An 18,706-nucleotide genomic window follows, 5' to 3' on the forward strand; every position below is an offset into this window, starting at 1 on the left:
CCTGAATCCCAGTGCTCAGGGTCGGTGCCTGGTCACCTCTAGCTCCATTTTTTTTCACACCCTCAAGCACTTTGAGGTCTGTGGCTGCTAGCAGCAGTACCCCGAGAGTCCCCTGGAGCCTGTCAGAGCTCATCTGCTGTCCCTCCCTTTTGTAGACTCTCGGTTTCCTCTGGGGTCCTTCCCTAACGTGTACTTTTGGATCATACATGCATGCTTCTCACTGCAGCAGAGGAGGGATGGCCTTTGTCCCATGTTCTAGGCTAGATGTGCGATGCCTCCTCTCCAGCCAGCCTAGACACAGCGATAAAATCAAGTGTTTTGGGAGGAGCGGTGGGAGTCTGCTGCATTGACTGGTGAGCACAGGCTGCTGTTCACTTTAAGGAAATGCCAGTCACTGTCCCTGTCCTTACTGCGGGGCTGCAGCTGCCTGGGCTTTTGGATAGCTGTAGGTGATGGCCTCTTACCTCTGTAGATCCCATTTCTGTCAGGTTCTGGTGTGAGCAGCAGATGCTGGAAGTCACCTATACATGGGGTGTGGCCTAAATGAGTCCCAGGTGTTCCCATCAGTGTCTTCATTCCGGGGAGGCCTTAAAGTGTAGGCATCTCGCAGGCCTGAGTGGAGACCAAGCCTGCCATGCCGGCTGCTCTCTGTGTGCTGCGGACACACTGAACTTTGGTTTCACCTTGACTAGCATAGACCCTCCTCTCTCTCCTCCGCTCCCTCCCACTTTGCGCCATTGTGGGCTGTGTGGGACTCTGGGTATATGGAAAATTTTTCTAAGCACGATTGTGTGACTGGGAGCGCACCTGTGGGAAGGCATGGTGTTTGGGCCTTTGCTTACTGTGTTTGCTCTCTCCCCCAGGGAACTACTATCAAGTGACGCAATGAAAGAATACAACAGGGCTCGCGTCTACCTGGATGAAAACTACAAGTCACAGGAGCACTTCACGGTGAGTCCTCTTTAAGCTGTGGCATGAGCCCAGGCCAAGGGAACCTGAGTCTTGGCTGTTGCTGAGGAGTGCTGAGTTGGCTTGCATGCCTGTCATAAGACAGTGTGACTTTCTTGTGAAAAACTTGAAAAACTTCTCACATTCTGTTGACTGTTGGGTGGTCTGAGTCCACTGAAGCCTGGCAGTACTGCTGGCTGAGGCTTAAGATTGCATCTTCAATTGCTGGTGCAGACAAAGCATGGGCAGGAGCTGGGATGTGGGTGGCCAGTGGGGAGACTGGCCTTGGGATATATGGCGTAAGAGAAGTCTAGGGTCTCAAAGCTGGCTCAGATGACAGATTGGACCGGAACCTGGGCTGCTCTGGTGAGCCTGTTCTGGCCTTCGCTATCACTCTGTAAGCCACGAGCAGGTCTCTAGAGTGGGACCTGCTTCAGGACAGGTGCACCTGAGCACCAGTTCAGGCCCTAGGACCCAGCTTCTTGTCTTTTCAAGTCAGGCCTACATAGATTCAAATGATAAGATTCACTGGTGAGGATGGACAAGAGAGTAGACACAGCAGAAGAAGAGCGGATAAACGGAAGAAAGCAATGGGAACTGCTACAAATGAAATAGAGAAAACAGCACATAAAGCGTCCCTCAGAGATGATGTCACATGGCCTGACATAATGTCCGTGGGGCCTTCCTGAGGGCAGAGGAAACAGATGCTTGGAGAAATAATGACCGAGGGTTTCCACAGTTCCACACAACTTAGAAGCTCATAGATCTGATTGTGGCAATGGTATTTCTAGCTGAACCTCCAGACAGAATCTCAGTAAGGTACATCAATGTCAGACTGTGGGGTACCAGTGCTGCAAGAGGCTCATCACTATCTCTCCTCCGTCTTTCTTCCATCAAGGCCTTACTCCACTGCAGGCGTCATCTGTAGGAAGGGCCTTTTCTTCATAACCCCCTTTAAATATATAGACAACAGTGATATAAAAATACAGGGAAAGGGAGGATAAATCTCATATGCGCAAACAAACAAGGCTGGTCTGGCACTACAAGAGCCTTCACAGCTGGACTGACAAGGGAAGAAGGCCACTGCTTGAGGATAGAGCATTGTTTGCTCTCCATTGCTTGTAAAGTGGTGACTATGCATTGGCATTCCTATCCTGGTGCCTAGTTTCTTTATCAGCCACAGTGTGATAGGTAGTGCCTCCATGTCAGATTGGGTGTTGTAGGTAGCACAGAGTAGAGGCCACATACTCACTTATCCCAGATTATAACTACATTGGTTCCACTTCTCACGCCTCACTGCAATCCCTTGGTGTGTCATGGTCTTTAGTGGGAAACTTAGGATGTCCTGGTAGGAAGGACCTACACCCCCGAGTTCCTGAACATAGTTGGCAGTGTCTGGCTGCTAGGTAGCCATCCTCTTGCCCAGCCTGATACCCTGTAGCTTCAGACAGAGAAATTTAATCTTTGTAAGATTGATGGTATCAGCTGAGTGTTTTTAGCTGAGTCTGGTTCAAATAATAGGCCATTAATTGAAAAAGGAAATTGAGATGAATTTATCTTATACATAAATGCTGTCATGGGCATTAATAGGGATCAGAAAATAGTGGCCTCTTTCCAGCAGGCTGCTGAACTGAATGCACTGTACCTGCTCTATGAGCTGCTGTGGGGGTGGGAAGTGGTGGGGGGAGCTCCTGCTGATGGGGTGACCTGTTGGGGTAAGATCTGCGGCTTCTCTTGCTGGGAAGCCCTGGGGACTTAGAATAGGAGACTTGCAAATGGCCCTTGCTGCCAGGAGGTGGCACCAGTGCAGCACCTGCAGCCACAGTGCTCCCCGTAGGGATTGTTCCTAAGAGGATTTTTATGCTTAAACAGGGACATTAAATTTTGTGTGCTTACTGTGACTAGCATATGTGTCTGTTTCTGTGGGATGGATGTCTGCTGTCTATGCTGTATAGAGACCCTAAAAATGTTTCCTCTGTCTGGGCTTTGTCATGGCCAGGTTCTTGCTAGCTAGAAATTTGTGTGTCAGAAGTCTGGGTCGTCAGAGGTTCTGCCAGAATGGCATGTTGGGTTGTTACCACTAGAAGGTCTAGGTCTCCATCCTGTTTCTTGTGTTTGAATGTTTTCACTAGAGCAGAGGGGGTTGGCCTTGGGCTAACACCATGGGTTACTTGTGAATCACAGGAGAGAGGCAGGAATGAACATACTATGTCTGGGAACACTAAGAGCCTGACTTTACTTCCTGGGGAAGCCAGCCTTGGTTGGCATAGTGGTGTCGCTTTTTTTTTACTCTTTACTCTCTTGGCTTTTTGTTTTTTTTTTTTTGGGGGGGGGGGAGTCTGCCACCCAGCTCCCAAATAAATCACATGTGGAAGCTTATTCTTACTTATAAATGCCCAGCCTTAGTTTGGCTTGTTTCTAACCAGATTTTGTTAACTTAAAGTATTCTATCTACCTTTTGACTCTGGGCTTTTTCCTTCTCTTACTTCTGTATATCTTACTTTCACTGTTACTCAATGGCTAACTGTGTGACTGGGTGGCTGGCCCCTAGCATCCTCTCTCATTGTTCTCTTGCTCCTCCTTCCCAGATTTTTCCTTCTCTTTATTCTCTCTGCCTACCAGCCCCGCCTATCCTTGCTTCTGCCTTGCTATTGGCCATCCTGTTCTTTATTAGACCATCAGGTGTTTTAGACAGGCAAAGTAACACAGTTTCACAGAGTTAAACAAATTGAACATAAAAGAATGCAGTACATCTTTGCATCATTGCATAAACAAATATGACACATTTAAAAATAATGTTCTACAACAGCTTAGCTTTGTTTTGTTTACTGTTTCCTCCTTGATTGACCATAAAGGTACCCAGTCACATGTTTAGTCACACTGAATGAACTGGTCTTCTGGTAGAGCACTGGAGGGCCGGTAGTATGGAGTAAATGTAAATACCCACAACCCCTCTGGATGGAATGGGAGAAGGCAATGGTACCTTAGAGAAAGAGCGGCAGTCATGAGCAGAAGAGAGAAGTGGAGGTTGTTGGTGGGTGTGTTTAATATCAGGGATTAAAGAGCATCCCTGACCTAGTTACAAGGAGTGTGGATATGAAGAGATGAACTCAGGGAGGCATTAGGGAAATAGGGAATGGAGAGCCAGAAGCCAAAGTGTAATTGAGAAAGAGTTCCCCAAGGTGGGTTTTCAGGGAGGCAGGGGCCACATCTCTCTTCACACTACCCTTTCAGGCCAGACCCAAGAAGAATGAGGTACAACATCCAGGTATGAGGGCCCTCGGGGTCTGTGTAGTGTGTGGAAGGTGTGCACCATTTCTGTTGGTAGAAGAGTCATGGAAGTCTGTGTTAAACATTTGACATGTAACGTGAAGCTGTGACTTCATAAGAAAAGTGATTTGAACAAAGTGGAGAATAAACCTGACCTTTACAAAGTTGGACTTCACAGTAGCTTTGGGTTTTTTCTTGTGTGTGCCAGGTAGGAGCCATGGGTTGCTTATTCACACAATGGCCCTCGTGAGCCTGCCAGGTGAGACAGGCCCAAGAAGGAGGGTCCTTGAGGAAGGCCCCCAGCTGGAAACTGAGCTCTGTGCTATGTGGATGGAGTTTAGAAGCGTGGCCTTGATCTGGTGTGGATGACAGAACTGCCTCCCTGAGTTTACGCCTCTCGTCTCCAGTGTTAGAGATGAACTTTGAAGGCCACTCCCTAGGGCACTCAGCATCACAGTATGACGCAGTTGAGTTCCGCAGTAAGCCAGCCTTGCAGATTGGACACTGAGGAAGTACCTGGGTGAAGTTTTCTAGGTCTGTGCTATGTCTATTGATCAGGCACTCTAGCAGCATGGAAATCGTGTGTCTGATTTAGCCAGCCACTCAGAGGAGCATAGAAAACACATCGCTTACCTCCGACAAGCTGGCACATCAATAAGAGTACGGGAGGTAACGACTTCCTTGTACTCCAGCTTCAAAATGGCAAAGTGAGGAAGAGATTGGAAATTTATTTTCGTATAATTCCACTGCTGTCTTGTTTTGCTGCTGAAGGAAAGCATTGCAGCATGGGGTGTTCATCAACGCTTGGCTATGCTCATCTGGTCTGGGAAGCCAGAGGATGTGCTCACTATGGTGGACTGCAGACATGGCCTGGGGATAGCCATGTCTATCACCTCCCATCCCAGGTGACCTGATAGCCAAAGTTCTGGTAGGGGATAGAAAGTTCAGGACCAGGGCTATGGTCCTTGCCTGGATTCAGAGCCCCGAGTGGTCCCTTGAAGCTGCAGCTGATACAGCAGCATTCCCGCTGGGAGCTGGAAAAGTCCTTTGGTTTTGCTTCCGAGGAGAGGGCACTGGCTGGAACCTTGAGAGCTGGTGTGACTTGGCCAAAGCTTTTGTTTCTGGAGTAAGGATGCCCCAGGGCCAGAGTACATAATGGAATACCCCCTTTCCCTGTGGGCTTTCTTGCCCAGCTAGGGGAAGTTTGAAGGTGCCATACCTTACTAATGGCTTAATGTGTGGATGACACAGCTCCTGAGAGGTCTGAGGAGGCTTGGCTAGCTGTCATAGGTCCCCAGGAATGGCTCTGTGCCATTGGGCAGTTAATAAGAGATGACATCTGTAGGTTTCTCAGTCCCATGCCCCGCCTGTACCTGGAACTGCCTACACCCTGCCTCAGGCCAGGGAAGGAGGCTGTTTAGGTGGACATAGGACATTCCTGGAGGTTGCACATGCTTCTTGAGGTATAGGTGCCTGAAGAAAACCTTGCATGCTTTGCTGCTGGTGACGGGCACAGATGTGGTAGCCAGGATGGGTAGCACCAGTAGTGTTTGGGGTGCTTAAGGGGATTCTGGCCTCATTTATTCCCCTAGGATTCTTATCCATAAGTAGTCTGTGTGGGCTGTGGAGTGATGGTGGTTGAATGGGGTCCTGGGCAGGCCAGAGAATGAAGATCCCAATGACCTGTCTGATTCAGGGACAGTAGCAGGCCTAGGGTGGCTCCAGTAGGCAAAGCCAACCTCAGGTTCGGGGACAGCTCTGTCAGTGTAAAAGCCCTGCTGTCTGCTTACTTGGGTCTCTTACTTGGCAGAAGGCCTTGGGCCTGCCAGTCAGGATTGCCTAGACATCTGGATGCTGCTCACATGTGGGCAGGTACTTCTTTTTCTGCCCTCACACAAGGTCAGGGTCCCATTCTCTCTCCTCTGTGTAGCTTCCAGCATTGGTGGGAACAGGTGTTTCCCGGAGGTCTAAGAAATGAGCTAGAGCACATAAGATATGTGAATCTGCTTTTGCCTGGTGTCTTGGGTTTTCTTGGGCTTATTTGCAGAGTGTGAAGTTGGGTGGGATAATGATGGTTAAATTAGGGTTAGGAAAGACAGGAGATGCTGAAGGTTGACAAGGGGCTGTCACAGCGTGATGTACTATTTCCCTTCACTCCCCAAGTGAGCTCAGAAGGCCCCTGCCCTGCATGGCCTCACTACCCCAGCAGAGGCCCTGGTGCTGGTGTTCAGGGTGTGACTGAGGTGTGGAAGGTGCCCCTTCCTGGAAGACCCCTTCTCACTACTGTATGAGAAGTCTCTCCCTGCTTTGAGGTGTTAGGGGGAATTTGTGGGGAATTAATGGAGTTTGCTGATGTTCTTTGATCTGAGGAAGAAGAAGGGAAGGCAAATGTATTTATGATGAGGGACTAATCTTTGCCAGCAGTGGCCCCCTATGCACTGGGCCCTGCCCTCCTCCTCCTCACCTGAGGCCTGATGAAGTGAGAGGAGCAAGATTGGTTTTCTGAGGGCACTGAGCGCTCTGTGCTCAGTTAAATCATGGCTGTCTGCACCCCTGGCGGGTGATGACCTGCCCTCCTGCCTCGGCACCACGGCCCTTCGGGATGCGATGATGTGCAGCCCCAGCAGCCGGGCTGCACTGAAGGTGAAACTGTCGTATCGATCTTTTTAGCACTAAAATATGAGCCACTTTACGCCGCTCCCCGCTGCTGTGATGTGAAAAATAATAACTCGGATCCAAATTAAAAATATTGATCCCTGGAAGGTGTTGAAAGTAAATAAACACCTTCCGAAGTTTTCGGGTCAGCCGAGGAATGGTATTCAGCAATAAATGTGTCGGCACGTCAGAGTCAGGGTTCTTGATCTGTTTTTCCTCTGAATTGATTTTTCATTATTTACTTCCTAAAAGTGTTGGAATTTGGTCCTCCACCGTTAAATCCCAGTGTTTGGGCAAATGATTTCTTTGGGGCTTATAAGGTGCTCCTGACCCACTCCCTCATTGATTGATTGATTTTTGACTCAATGAGCTTGCAGTCTACGCTTTATTTAGGACTTCCATCATAATTTTTTATACATTTAGGCTTGACTTTTTTATTTCCCTGTAACAGATGAGCTGACATTGGACTATCAAACTGGGGGAAACAATTGCCACGAGGTTAATTTTGTTGCGGGCTCCATGCATCCTGAGGAGATGTGAGACTTTTCCTGGCTATAGCCCAGGCCCTGGAGGGAGTCTACCTAGACCAGGACATATGTTTAGAACAGGCTGTGTCTCATGTCTCCAGGAGGGGTGGTGCCTGAAGGGACTCCAGGATTTGAAAGTGGTTGACTCTGATTCCCTTAAAGTCAAGGACAAGCTGAGACATGACTCTTATAAAGTTTCCTTTTCAGAAGGCAGCTGAGATACACCGCCAGACATGTCTCCACCTGGCCTGGCAGGAAGACCAGAGAGGCAGATTCTAGGCACCACACAGGGGAGCAGTGGGAGCCTTGTGTTGGCCCATCTTCACTGGGTTTTCCTGGGTGGAAATCGTGACTATGTCACTCATCCTGCTGTATTGAGGAGTGAGGGATCCTACTCACTAACACTCAAAAGTGGGTGCTGAGTTTGTTGAAGTGAGGCAGGTGGATGCTAGAGAACTGCCTGCAGAGAAGAAGAGGTAACCTTGGTCTTAAGCAGCTTCAGTAAAGGTCCAGTACTTTCTGCTCTGCCAGCGACTTCTCATGCTTCTTGGTCTTGGTGCTGGGCAGCCTTAGCTTCATGTCTATGGGCATTGGACAAATCCTGATGCACCCTTACAGGCATTAGGGAGACAAAGATGTGCCCCTTGGATATTGGGAAGACCTATATGTGCTCACTGGGCACCAAACAGACCCACATGTGCTCATGTGAGTGTCTACCAGATCCAGATATGCCCCTGTGGGCATCGGGTAGACCCCCATGTGCCCAGGTAAGCATGGGGCAGACCCAGGCATGCTCCTGTGGGCACCAGGTAAATGCAGATGTGCCCCTGTGGGTGTCCATTAGTTCCAGACAAGTCCCCATGGATACCAGACAGACCCCAAGATTCCTCTTGTTGAGGACCTTTAGATATACCTCTGTAGATGCTGAGGACACCAGATGTGCCCCTGTAGGTGTTGAAAAGACCTAGGTATGTTCCTATGCATGTCAGGAGATCCAGATTGCCTTTTGAATGTTAGAAAGGACAAAATGTGCCCCTGTGGGCACTGAAAGACTCAGCTGTGTGCCTGTTCATAGGGTTCTGTCAACCATGAGAAGTAGTTGCCTTTGTTTTCCATGTTCGGTCTACTTTCTGATGGGGGAGTTTGGGGCAAAGAGCTATAGTACCATGGTCCTCATGCCAGAGCTTTCATCTGTTTATCCACAGTGTCTGAGAGAGCTCATGTGACTCATGGCTAGCCCACCTCTCCATTGTCACTCGTATGTGGAGCTAAGGTAGCCAGGGACAAGAGGTTGAGATATTTACTGATGGATTTTTTGAACAGGGAAGGAACACCACAGGGATTCTGAGAAAGCTCAGTGCTGGGAGGTGGATGGGGCCATCAGCTCAGGGTTGGGTATCCTTGATTGAGTCTGTGGTCTCTCACAAGGACGGAGAAGCCCTGGCCAGTCATGTGTTCATTGTTGTCTGCTTGCCATGAATAAGTGGTTTTGCTTTTTTTTTTTTTTTTTTGACAGGATTTTTGGAGCCTGTCCTGGAACTAGCTCTTGTAGACCAGGCTGGCCTCAAACTCACAGAGATACACCTGTCTCTGCCTCTTGAGTGCTGGGATTAAAGGCATATGCCACCACTACCCAGTAACTAAGAATACTTACTCCATCCTGGTTTAGGGAGCATTGATTGAAGAGGAGGTGGCAGTGGCTGGCTGGTGTGCAGGGTGTTGTATGCGCTCCCAATACCTCAACATCATTATGGCATTACCTCTCCCAGGTGTGGTACTGTGGAGATGTTACCAGCCCACCAATACCAGGTTTGGAATAGGAGAAGATCAGAACCCAAGTCATTTTATTTATTTATTTATTAATTTATTAAAGATTTCTGTCTCTTCCCCGCCACCGCCTCCCATTTCCCTCCCCCTCCTCCAATCAAGTCCCCCTCCCTCGTCAGCCCAAATCAATCAGGGTCCCTGCCCTCTGGGAAGTCCAAGGACCATCCACCTCCATCCAGGTCTAGTAAGGTGAGCATCCAAACTGCCTAGACTCCCACAAAGCCAGTACGTGCAGTAGGATCAAAAACCCATTGCCATTGTTCTTGAGTTCTCAATAGTCCTCATTGTCCACTATGTTCAGCGAGTCCGGTTTTATCCCAGGCTTTTTCAGACCCAGGCCAGCTGGCCTTGGTGAGTTCCCGATAGAACATCCCCATTGTCTCAGTGTGTGGGTGCACCCCTCGCGGTCCTGAGTTCCTTGCTCGTGCTTTCTCTCCTTCTGCTCCTCATTTGGACCTTGAGATTTCTGTCTGGTGCTCCAATGTGGGTCTCTGTAACTCAAGTCATTTTTACACATATGGTTGGCTCCCCTGGGATGATATGGTGACTGCCAGGCAGCACTTACCTCCTGAATTCCAGATTCCCATGACTAGATGGGAATGGTGCATCTTCTTATGGGACTGCCCCTTGCTGGACAGTGGGGTGCCCAGCTCATTTCTGGCTGTGGTCAGATGAGTCTCTGAGGGAGGCACAGGCACACATGCCCTATGCCACAGGGAGGCTCACCAGGTAACCACCAAAAGGATTTCTGGGACACTGACAGCCATCTCTTTGTAGGGCAGAGAGGACAGGGGTGTTGGTTTTCTTCTCAGGAACCAAAGTTTGCTAGGCTTAGCCAAGAGCTTGGACCTGCTTCCCTATCCTGAGGGTGATATACTTATTGGCCTTGGAAAACCAGGGTGTGCTCCTGTGTGTTGGACCTGCTGCCAGCATGAGATATGGACACAAGGATGGATACCCCGACCCCTGCTCTCAGGACCTGTGTTCTAGGTTGATGAATGCAGAGGGTGAGGTTGAGACATTGGCTAAAGCTTTGAGAATACATTTGGGTGAGAAGGTGCTGAAGAAGCATCTTTTCAAGAGGGACAGGGAATGTTGTATGGAGTGCTGTTCACTCAGCTCGTCTAGCTAGTGAACCCTACACAAAGGGTTTTCTGTGCCAGGCAGTTCAGTTAGGGTTGCGTGGACCACAGAAGAAAGGCCAAAGCCTCCACTGAGCTTGAAGCCCTAACACTTGGCCGTAGCCAGATGCATCTATTGGTCCTCCTGGCCAGTCACTCTAGCAGAGCTGTCTGGGTTCCTGTAGTGTCATTTTGTGTGTTTTGCTGGGTACAGTAGCTGACGTCCCAGGTTAACGTCGGTGTGCAGGCATGGGTGACCCAGGCCACATTAGAAGACACCAGGCAGGTAGTGTTCACACTCTGGCAGTCACCAAGGAGCCCTTAGTGGCAAACAGTACCTGAGCTTGGTCTTCTCAGCTGCTGAGCATTAGGCTGTCCTTAGCAGCGTGGATCCAAGAGAAGTTTAGTAGCTCGCCAGAGCAAGCACAGTGGAAGCCTATGCTTTCGGTTGAGCTACAGAGCTGACTACATATAGCATGTAGCATGTTACACACTACATGTGACATGACATGTTATACATAATACATCTAATGCTCTAACTTGAAGGAACAGACAGACACTTAAACCAGCACACACGAGGACATAAAGAAAGCACCTGGCATGATGGTGTAGGTAGAGCATGTCTTAGGGACCTGGCATCCAGGAAGCAGATGTTGCACTGAGCCTCTCAGGAAGGGGCACACATCACTGGCACATAGGATATCTGAACATGATTGGCAGGGAGAGAGGAAGCCAGAGTTATCCCATGCTTGGAGCATCAAAGAAAGAATTATGGTGTGATGGGGTGGTCAGTGGGGATTACTGCAGAATTTGGGGGAATGAGGGGACAGTCATCTGTGACAGATTGGTTGTTTCTAACCTAAATGTCTCTCTGATCTAGCCTTTAATTCATAGTAAAGTAAATTCACAAAGTGGACTAGAAATAGTGGTCCAACCTGGTTTGTTTTCATTTTCTTGACTTCAGTCTTTTGCCTTTCAAAAAATGAGATGCAAGTTCAGACCTGGGTAGGTGGAGACCAGTAGGAAACTCCCATATCCTAGTGGGATGTGAAGCTGTGTTTTAGTCCCTTTTCCCACATGCCCTCTGCTCCTCCACCCAACTCAACTGTGTCCCTAGGGGCACACCTTCACCTTTTGTGCTGTGGTTTGAGGACTCAACCCAGAGACAAACAAGACCGCTTGAGGTGTAGGATCAGCCTCGTGAATTGACTGCATTGGCATGAGGAGAACAAGGTTCCTTCAAGTGAGCCACCAGGGTGCAGTACCAGTGGCCAGAACTGTTTTTTGTTTTTGTTTTTTAAATTTATTTATTTTGTTTTACAGTATTCTGTCTGCTTGTATGCCTGTAGGCCAGAAGAGGGCACCAGATTTCATTACAGATGGTTGTGAGCCACCATGTGGTTGCTGGGAATTGAACTCAGGACCTCTGGAAGAACAATCAGTGCTCTTAACCTCTGAGCCATCTCTCCTGCTCCCAGAACTGGGTTTGTTAACATGAAGTTGTAGCGAGCTGCGTGGAATCACACCTGATGGAGATGTATAATCAACTCCTGAGATGGCTAAGGCCTGACCTATGCCTGATCACGCAATGATCATCAGCTGCTTGCATATGCGTGGGCCTATGGGCAGTGCCCACCTGGCAGTTTGGGATTGGCAGCCCATGCCTACTTAAGGGCTGGGAGAGGTTTGCCCAGGGAAAGGAGAGAGGGGAAGAGAGAGAGGGAGAGAGAGAGAGAGAGAGAGAGAGAGAGAGAGAGAGAGAGAGAGAGAGAGAGAGAGAGAGAGAGAGAGAGAGAGAGAGAGAGAGAGAGAGAGGGGGGAAAGAGAGGAGAGAGGGAAAGGAAGAGGAGAGAGAGGTCAAGGAGTGAGGGAGAGAGAGGAAGGAAAGAGAGGGGGGGGGAGAAAATGAGAGAATTGTAAAAGGTCTGGAATAAACTGCAGTGAGAAGAGCTCCGGTGGTCGCATCATCCTTGCAGGTCAAGGGTGGCCGCGACATGAAGTATTTTGTTTAGATCTCTGACATTTTGTCCCATGTCCAGTGACTTGCAAGCTATCAGTTTGTAAATAGTTCTGTGGGAAGCTGAAATTTAAGTAGTATTACCTTTTACAGTAGCACTGAAATTTGGACCATTCAGGACCGCACTAGGTCAGTGCTATGTAAGACCCATATCCTGAGACCCATAGCCTGCTGCTCGCTTTAGTTAGTGAGAGCTGAGCATATGGAGCTGTACCAGGCTCGGAGGAGGCTCAGCAGTATTGGTGTATCTCTTTTACCCAGGTTGTCATGATGCTTCAATGCCATTCTAATCAAAGTTGGAACAGAGTTTTTTTTTTTTTTATAGAAATCAAAAATCTGTGTTTACATTTTATATGGAAGTGTAAAGGATCAACAGTGCCCACTGTGACATTGAAACTGGACAGAGTTGGAGGGCTCATCTTTCCTGGTCATGACTTGCTACAAATTTACAGTGGGTGAGACAATGGAATGTTAGTATAAAACCAGCAAAACAGGCCAAGGACTAGAAAGGAGGCCCTGGAGATCATCTGGGTTAGGCTGGCCTCAAGCCTCTGAGGGCTGGGATTTCAAGGGCATACTACCTTTGAGTTTTGATGAAGGTATCCAGGCTATTCAGCCATGAGGGATGAATGACCCTTACTCATGACCACTTTCCATGAGTAAAATCCCAGCTTTCACCAGAAACTGTGGAAATTAACTTCCGTGTGGTTACAAACCCGAGGGAGAAGTGATTACAGAACATGGCAGGCATGGAGTGTTAAGAAGGCAGCCATCATCAAATGAGACATTAGTGGTTTTGCAAGAGTAGAGGCAGTTCACAGCCCATGGGACAACATTTGCAAATCTTACCTGATCAAGAATTTTCACTGGAAATTCATCATGTCAACAACTGTTATCAATCAATAAAAGCAGGGCAAAGGACCTGGTTTTTAACATGGAGGGAGATCTGAGCAGACTTATCAGTAAGAAGCAGAAATGGCAGGTGAGAGTGAAAGGTGCTCACCTGCTGGCCACAGGGCAGTGTCCTTGTCTCTGAGTGTCCCTTCAAACCAACAGCCCAACTTCCAGTACCAAGCACTGTCCCTGCTGTGTGCTGACAGTGTCCTGTTTACAAGAGAGGAAACCCCCTCCCGTCTGGACTCTGGACTGCTCCAATTTTAGGTGGATGCACCTGTCATCGAAGGTATAATGCATAAAGCTTCAGACCTCACACATGAGCCTGTGCCTGGTAGTAGGAAGTTTGCTCCAGGAGTGAATGGGGCGGGGCTGGGGGTTGAAGACCAGGAATATGCCTCATCCAAGGGCAGCAAGGAGCTATGTGCTGCCTCCCGTCTGCCCCAGATAATTGTGATACCTGGTCCCGTGACCCTGCCTGTCCCCCCAAAACTGTTCCAAAACTGTGGACATTGTATCTGCAGTAAAGGCCGGTTCTGTGGTCATTGTCCCCAAAGCCTTCAGAGGCCTATGTTTGCAACCATGGCTTCTAATCTGTCCTGGCCTTCCCTCCTGCTCCCATAGGTCACTTGCTGGTGGTGCTTATGCCAGTCAGCTGTGAGTCTGGGGCCCTGGTTTTTGTCAGCAGGAGAAGAGTGTGGAGTTGGGAGCCTGTGGCTGCTGGCTGCATGTATGGGGAGGGGTGTTGGAGGCTTGACACTCGTGGTCTACAAATCCAGGCCAGCCTGACTACTTCCCACCTAGGGCCTCAGTTACTATATGTCTATCTTTGTGCTGTGCTCTCTGGTGAGAAATCTCTAACAGGTCTTTGGTGAAGCTGAGCCAGGTGCCTGGTGGCGGCAGATCCATCAGGCTGCCGACAGGCATGATCGAGGGCCATGTCACATGAGCCTAGGAAACAAATACACTGCAGGAAATGTATTGGTGAACAAACTGAAAGATTGTAAAGCTCTTAAGGACTTTGATGCTTGTTAGCATTTTTTGACAGAAAATCACTGAAGCAGTGGACATAAAAAAATAGCGCTGGTGCTCACAGTGTAGCTGCTCATTCTATTTATTTGGCCTCAAGTGACGTTTCTCTTTGTAGTCCCCTGTGAGCCCTGCCCTGCTTGCCTAGACTCTGTTTTTCCTGGGGTTCTAGCAAGCCCTGGCCTCTGCCTTATCCATGCCTGGTCTCCTTGAGGTATCTTTGTGCTGCGGACAGAGACCAAGCCATCTTGTGTAGCAGTGTATCCCCTTTGCCCTGACAAGCTTGACTTCAGATGCAGGAGCATTCTGGGTCCTTGTCCTCCAAGTTCAGTTTGCAGGGCTTATCGCACTCCGTGGGGGTACTCTAGGGTCTTCTCTCCTCTGACCCAAAGGTTTTCATGTAGATGCTAGCTAGGTCTCCTGCAGTGGGCTCAGGTCAAGGTCTCTGCATGTGTGCCAGCTATATGTGGCTTGAGTGGCTAGGTCTCTGCACTCTTACCAAGTCCTCAACTACTTCCTTGTCTATAGCTCAGTGCCCAGAAAAAGGTTTGACTGGTCTGCAGAAAAGGACGATGGGAACTTCAGCATCTGACCTGGCCCCTGTCTGCATAGCATGTGTCTCTAAAGCCAGGCCTAGCCGGAGGGAGATGCTCTTGTCTGGTGGGCCAGGTGACCATTTTTGAGATGCAGCAGGGGGCAGCTGATTGACCAGTGTGTACTCTAGCCATGTTTCAGAGTTGTACCCTGCTGTCCCTTTAGCCATGAGCAGTCTCTGGTTTCTGGTTAGCCTCCAGGGCCAAGGTGTGTACACATTTGAGTGTGGGTCCGTATGATATCTGTAGGGTATGGTGGTAAAGAGTGGGCTCTCACTGTGCCTCCACTAGGTGGTTAGGGTTGTGGTCATTGGTCTTTCTACTTAGTCCTCATCTGTTTTGGATTCATGTCCTTTAGACTGGGCTTGCTGTTTTATAGTTTTAAACAGAATCCTGCTTACATGAAGAGGTTAGCCCAGGAGGACATAGCTCATGAGTTCTGTGCCTGGGTTCTTATTCTCCAGTTGATGCTGTCTGTGGTGGAGTTCACAGCTTACTATAGGGAGGAACTGCACTGTCAGAGGTTGTCCCTCCTTTTCCAGAACTGTGGTAAATGGGTGGCTGGGCTGGTGCCCCAGCTTGCCAACCCAGAGTAAGCTATAGCCGATCGGCATGGGCCCCCATTTTTAAACCTCACGTGACCAGGCCCCACCTCTGCAGATGTCCCTCATGCTGACAAAGGATGAGCACCAGGCTGCCATTACCAGAAAGTATCGTCCGTCCCAAATGTCTCAGGGTCACCGCAATGCACCACAAAGCCACTGGGGGCATGGGGAGCCACTCCTGAGAGTCAGGAAAGTGCCCTTCCCAAAACAAAGCCAGCCTTCCTACATTCTTGTCTCTTGTATTTTTTCAGAAGATCTTAGTTTTGTTGTTGTTGTTGTTTTTATAATATTTGTTCATATGTCTGCCATGTGCAGGTGACTGAATGTGGAAGTTAGGACAAGTCTCAGGAGCCGGTTCTCTCCTGCCACCATGTGGATTCTAGGGATCAAATTTAGGTCATCAGTCTTGGTACACATATTTCTACCCATCGAGCCATCTTGTTAGCCCAGTTTCTCATTTTATACAAGGCAAAGTAGTGGTAAAATTTGAAGGAATTTTCTGTGTAACGTTTTCCCTTGGTTAAGAGTTAAGGATGCCCTAACTGTGTCATTCCTATGTGACATTTTCCTAAAACAGAATATCTCGGGGTCTGTCTCCACAGCACGAGAACTTCTCACTGAAGGTAACTTCCTCTCTAGTTGCTTGTCTGTAAACTCTAGAAAGTACTTACACTCAGCAGAAAAGAGGACCCGTCTAAACATATGCTGCACTTCTTATGTTAAAACTGATTTCTACCAGTGGTTGTTAGAGGGGGACACAAGCATGTGGAACAGGGATTTGTATGTGGGGACGAGAAAATGATGTAGCCCTTCAGCTCTGCAGGGGCATGTGAAAGCTAAGTGTACACGTCTCTTCTTGCAGAATGTTTGAGGTTTAGATAGTTTAAGTGTGCATCCTTCCCTGGCAGGGGCGCCCCTCCCATCCAACTCCTATAGCAGATTAGGGCCTGCAATTATCTGAGTAGGTCTGAAAGATTGGCCATTCAGTGTGCAAACATCTCTCAAACGGAAATTGTTACACTTTGCTCTTCATCTTGAAATGAATGTTTGGTTGTCAGTTTTATTGCTGATGTAATGAATAGAGCCCAGCGACGGCCACTGTCCCTGAGGCAGCCCCAGCCCTTGGGCAGAGAGGTACTGGTGTGAACACTATGGGCATCCTGCTCCCACTGTGCATTTGGCTCCTCGGAATCAGAGCAGAGTGGTGATTTTCCCCCTTCATTTTCTATGTATTACTGTCCCCACTGTACCCAGAAAAGATGACTGGCTCCTGGCTCCCTGGCTGGAGCTGGGCAGCAGGATTGGACAGGCAGTTCTGGTCCATGACTGGCGAGTTTTATGTACGTCTTTATGAGCCCAGCAATGCAATGATAACACGGAGCTTGTCTCATAAATGCTGCTGTACAGCTTGGGACAGCAAGCGCTTTCATGTGACCCAGATTATCTAAGCCACAGTCCCTTTGGGTTGGAGCAAGTCTCTTTAATAAATGTTGGCTGTCCTTCCAACCGTCATAATTATTTAAAGGGTTTTCAAAAGAGAGGGGACAAATCAAATCAGGCCACTGCTGCCGCATCCCATTGTGGAGGTAAGTGTATTTGTAAAACGTGGGTCTTGTTAGAGTCCCCTCCCAGTTTTCATCTATTATCACAATAATTGAGTTTGTAGCTGGAATTAAATTCATCAAATTGTGTTATCCTCTTTAGAAATTGGATAGGCACCCTGGCAGGGCGAGGCAGAAGTTAATCCGCTTTGCTAAAGCCTCCAGTGGCACCATACAGCAGGGTGAGGAGGCTCAAGCGTCTCCCTGTCACCTCAGACACGGTGTGATTTCTCCTCGATCCCCAGTGCAAATAATGACATTTGAATCGAGCATTAACAGGCTTAATTACTTTAAAATTGTCATTTTAATTTACACTGATATAGTATTGATCATACAAGCAGAGATTAAGCTGTTCAGCGGAGCGGATGATGGGGAATTAAACATTAAAGGGTCCTCGAGGGGCTGTGCACACTGCCTGGCGTGTGCCGGAAGAGGGATGATAGTTCTTAGTAATGAACTGGCGGCATGCGAGGACATGAATCTTGGGCTTCTGGAAAAGGGGAAATAATGGGGTTTGGGACGCATTTGCAGGTTATTCATTCGCTGCCATGCGCCAGTTCTCCAGTGATTCATCCACCTCGCCAGCGTTTATTTATCCAGCAGATTCCGGAGCTCTGACCTTTTGCTAAGTACACTGAGCATAAGTTAGAGTGGAGATTTTTCAGGTGCAACTTTTTATCAGTGTTTGTTATTTTTTTCTTGTTTCCAATTGGCAACCAACAGAGTGACTCCAGGTTATAGATGTTCTCATGTCTACAGGCCCTTGCAGGTGGTCCAGTGGTAAGAGCAAGGTATCTGAGGGAAGGTGGGGGAAGGTGTCTCTGCACTACTGTTGACATTTCAAGGGTAGTCCCGACTTTAGTCTGACATCCCTGTGTATGGACGGATGTCACATTTGTGTTGTTGCGTGGTAGCCATCTGTCCCTCTTCCCGGTTTTTAAGTTTTCTGGCGTGGACTTGTTGCTGTAACTATTTAGATGGTAGGTAGAGAGTGTGAGAAGGAAGAAGGCATTTCTGTCACAGAAGCAGGTGTATCTGACAGATTCTTTCTGGCTAAAATGAGAACCCATCAAATCTTTTAACCTCAGAAAGGTCTGCTTTCCTTAGGTTACATCATAAAAACTTAAGTGATTGATTTTTATGCTCACCAGGGAGTGATGAAATTCTTGGTCACTATCCATAATGCCTTTATTTTAAACTGTGGGTTGGAGATTGAATTAATCAGGGAACGGAAAGAGTACCGATGCTTCTCAAGGTGGACATGAGTGTGCATGGAGTGTTAGAAGGGCTTTTTGTTTTTTGTGTTTTATTTTTCCTATACAGGGTTTCTCTGTGTAGCCTTGGCTGTCCTGGAACTCACTCTGTAGACCAGGCTGGCCTTGAACTCACAGATACCTGCTTGCCTTTGCCTCCTGAGTCCTGGGATTAAAAGTATGTGCCACCACCGCCCAAAGGGCTCATTATTGCAAATTCTTTACTGGATGCTGGCAGGGCTCATCACTGTGAGCATACACAGGCGCTAGATCTCATTGTTGCACACGTACAGGGGTGCTAGAAGGCCTCCTTATTGCTAGTGTACAGGAGTATTAAAAGGCCTCCTTTTTTTTTTTTTTTTTTTT

At 48.4% G+C, this 18,706-nt stretch overlaps 1 protein-coding gene across 2 annotated transcripts in view; it reads left to right on the forward strand.

The window, feature by feature from the left end:
- Window positions 1-18,706, forward strand: part of Inpp5a (inositol polyphosphate-5-phosphatase A) — a 200,437-nt gene that overhangs the window by 93,231 nt on the left and 88,500 nt on the right. For both annotated transcript variants that reach the window (XM_026781193.1, XM_005351446.2), the window contains exon 4: window positions 864-951. In XM_026781193.1, coding sequence (XP_026636994.1) covers window positions 864-951 — 88 coding nt within the window. The remainder of the gene's footprint in view (window positions 1-863; window positions 952-18,706) is intronic.

The sequence above is a fragment of the Microtus ochrogaster genome, chromosome 8 (assembly GCF_000317375.1).
Source record: "Microtus ochrogaster isolate Prairie Vole_2 chromosome 8, MicOch1.0, whole genome shotgun sequence".
Taxonomy (NCBI): Eukaryota; Metazoa; Chordata; class Mammalia; order Rodentia; family Cricetidae; genus Microtus; species Microtus ochrogaster.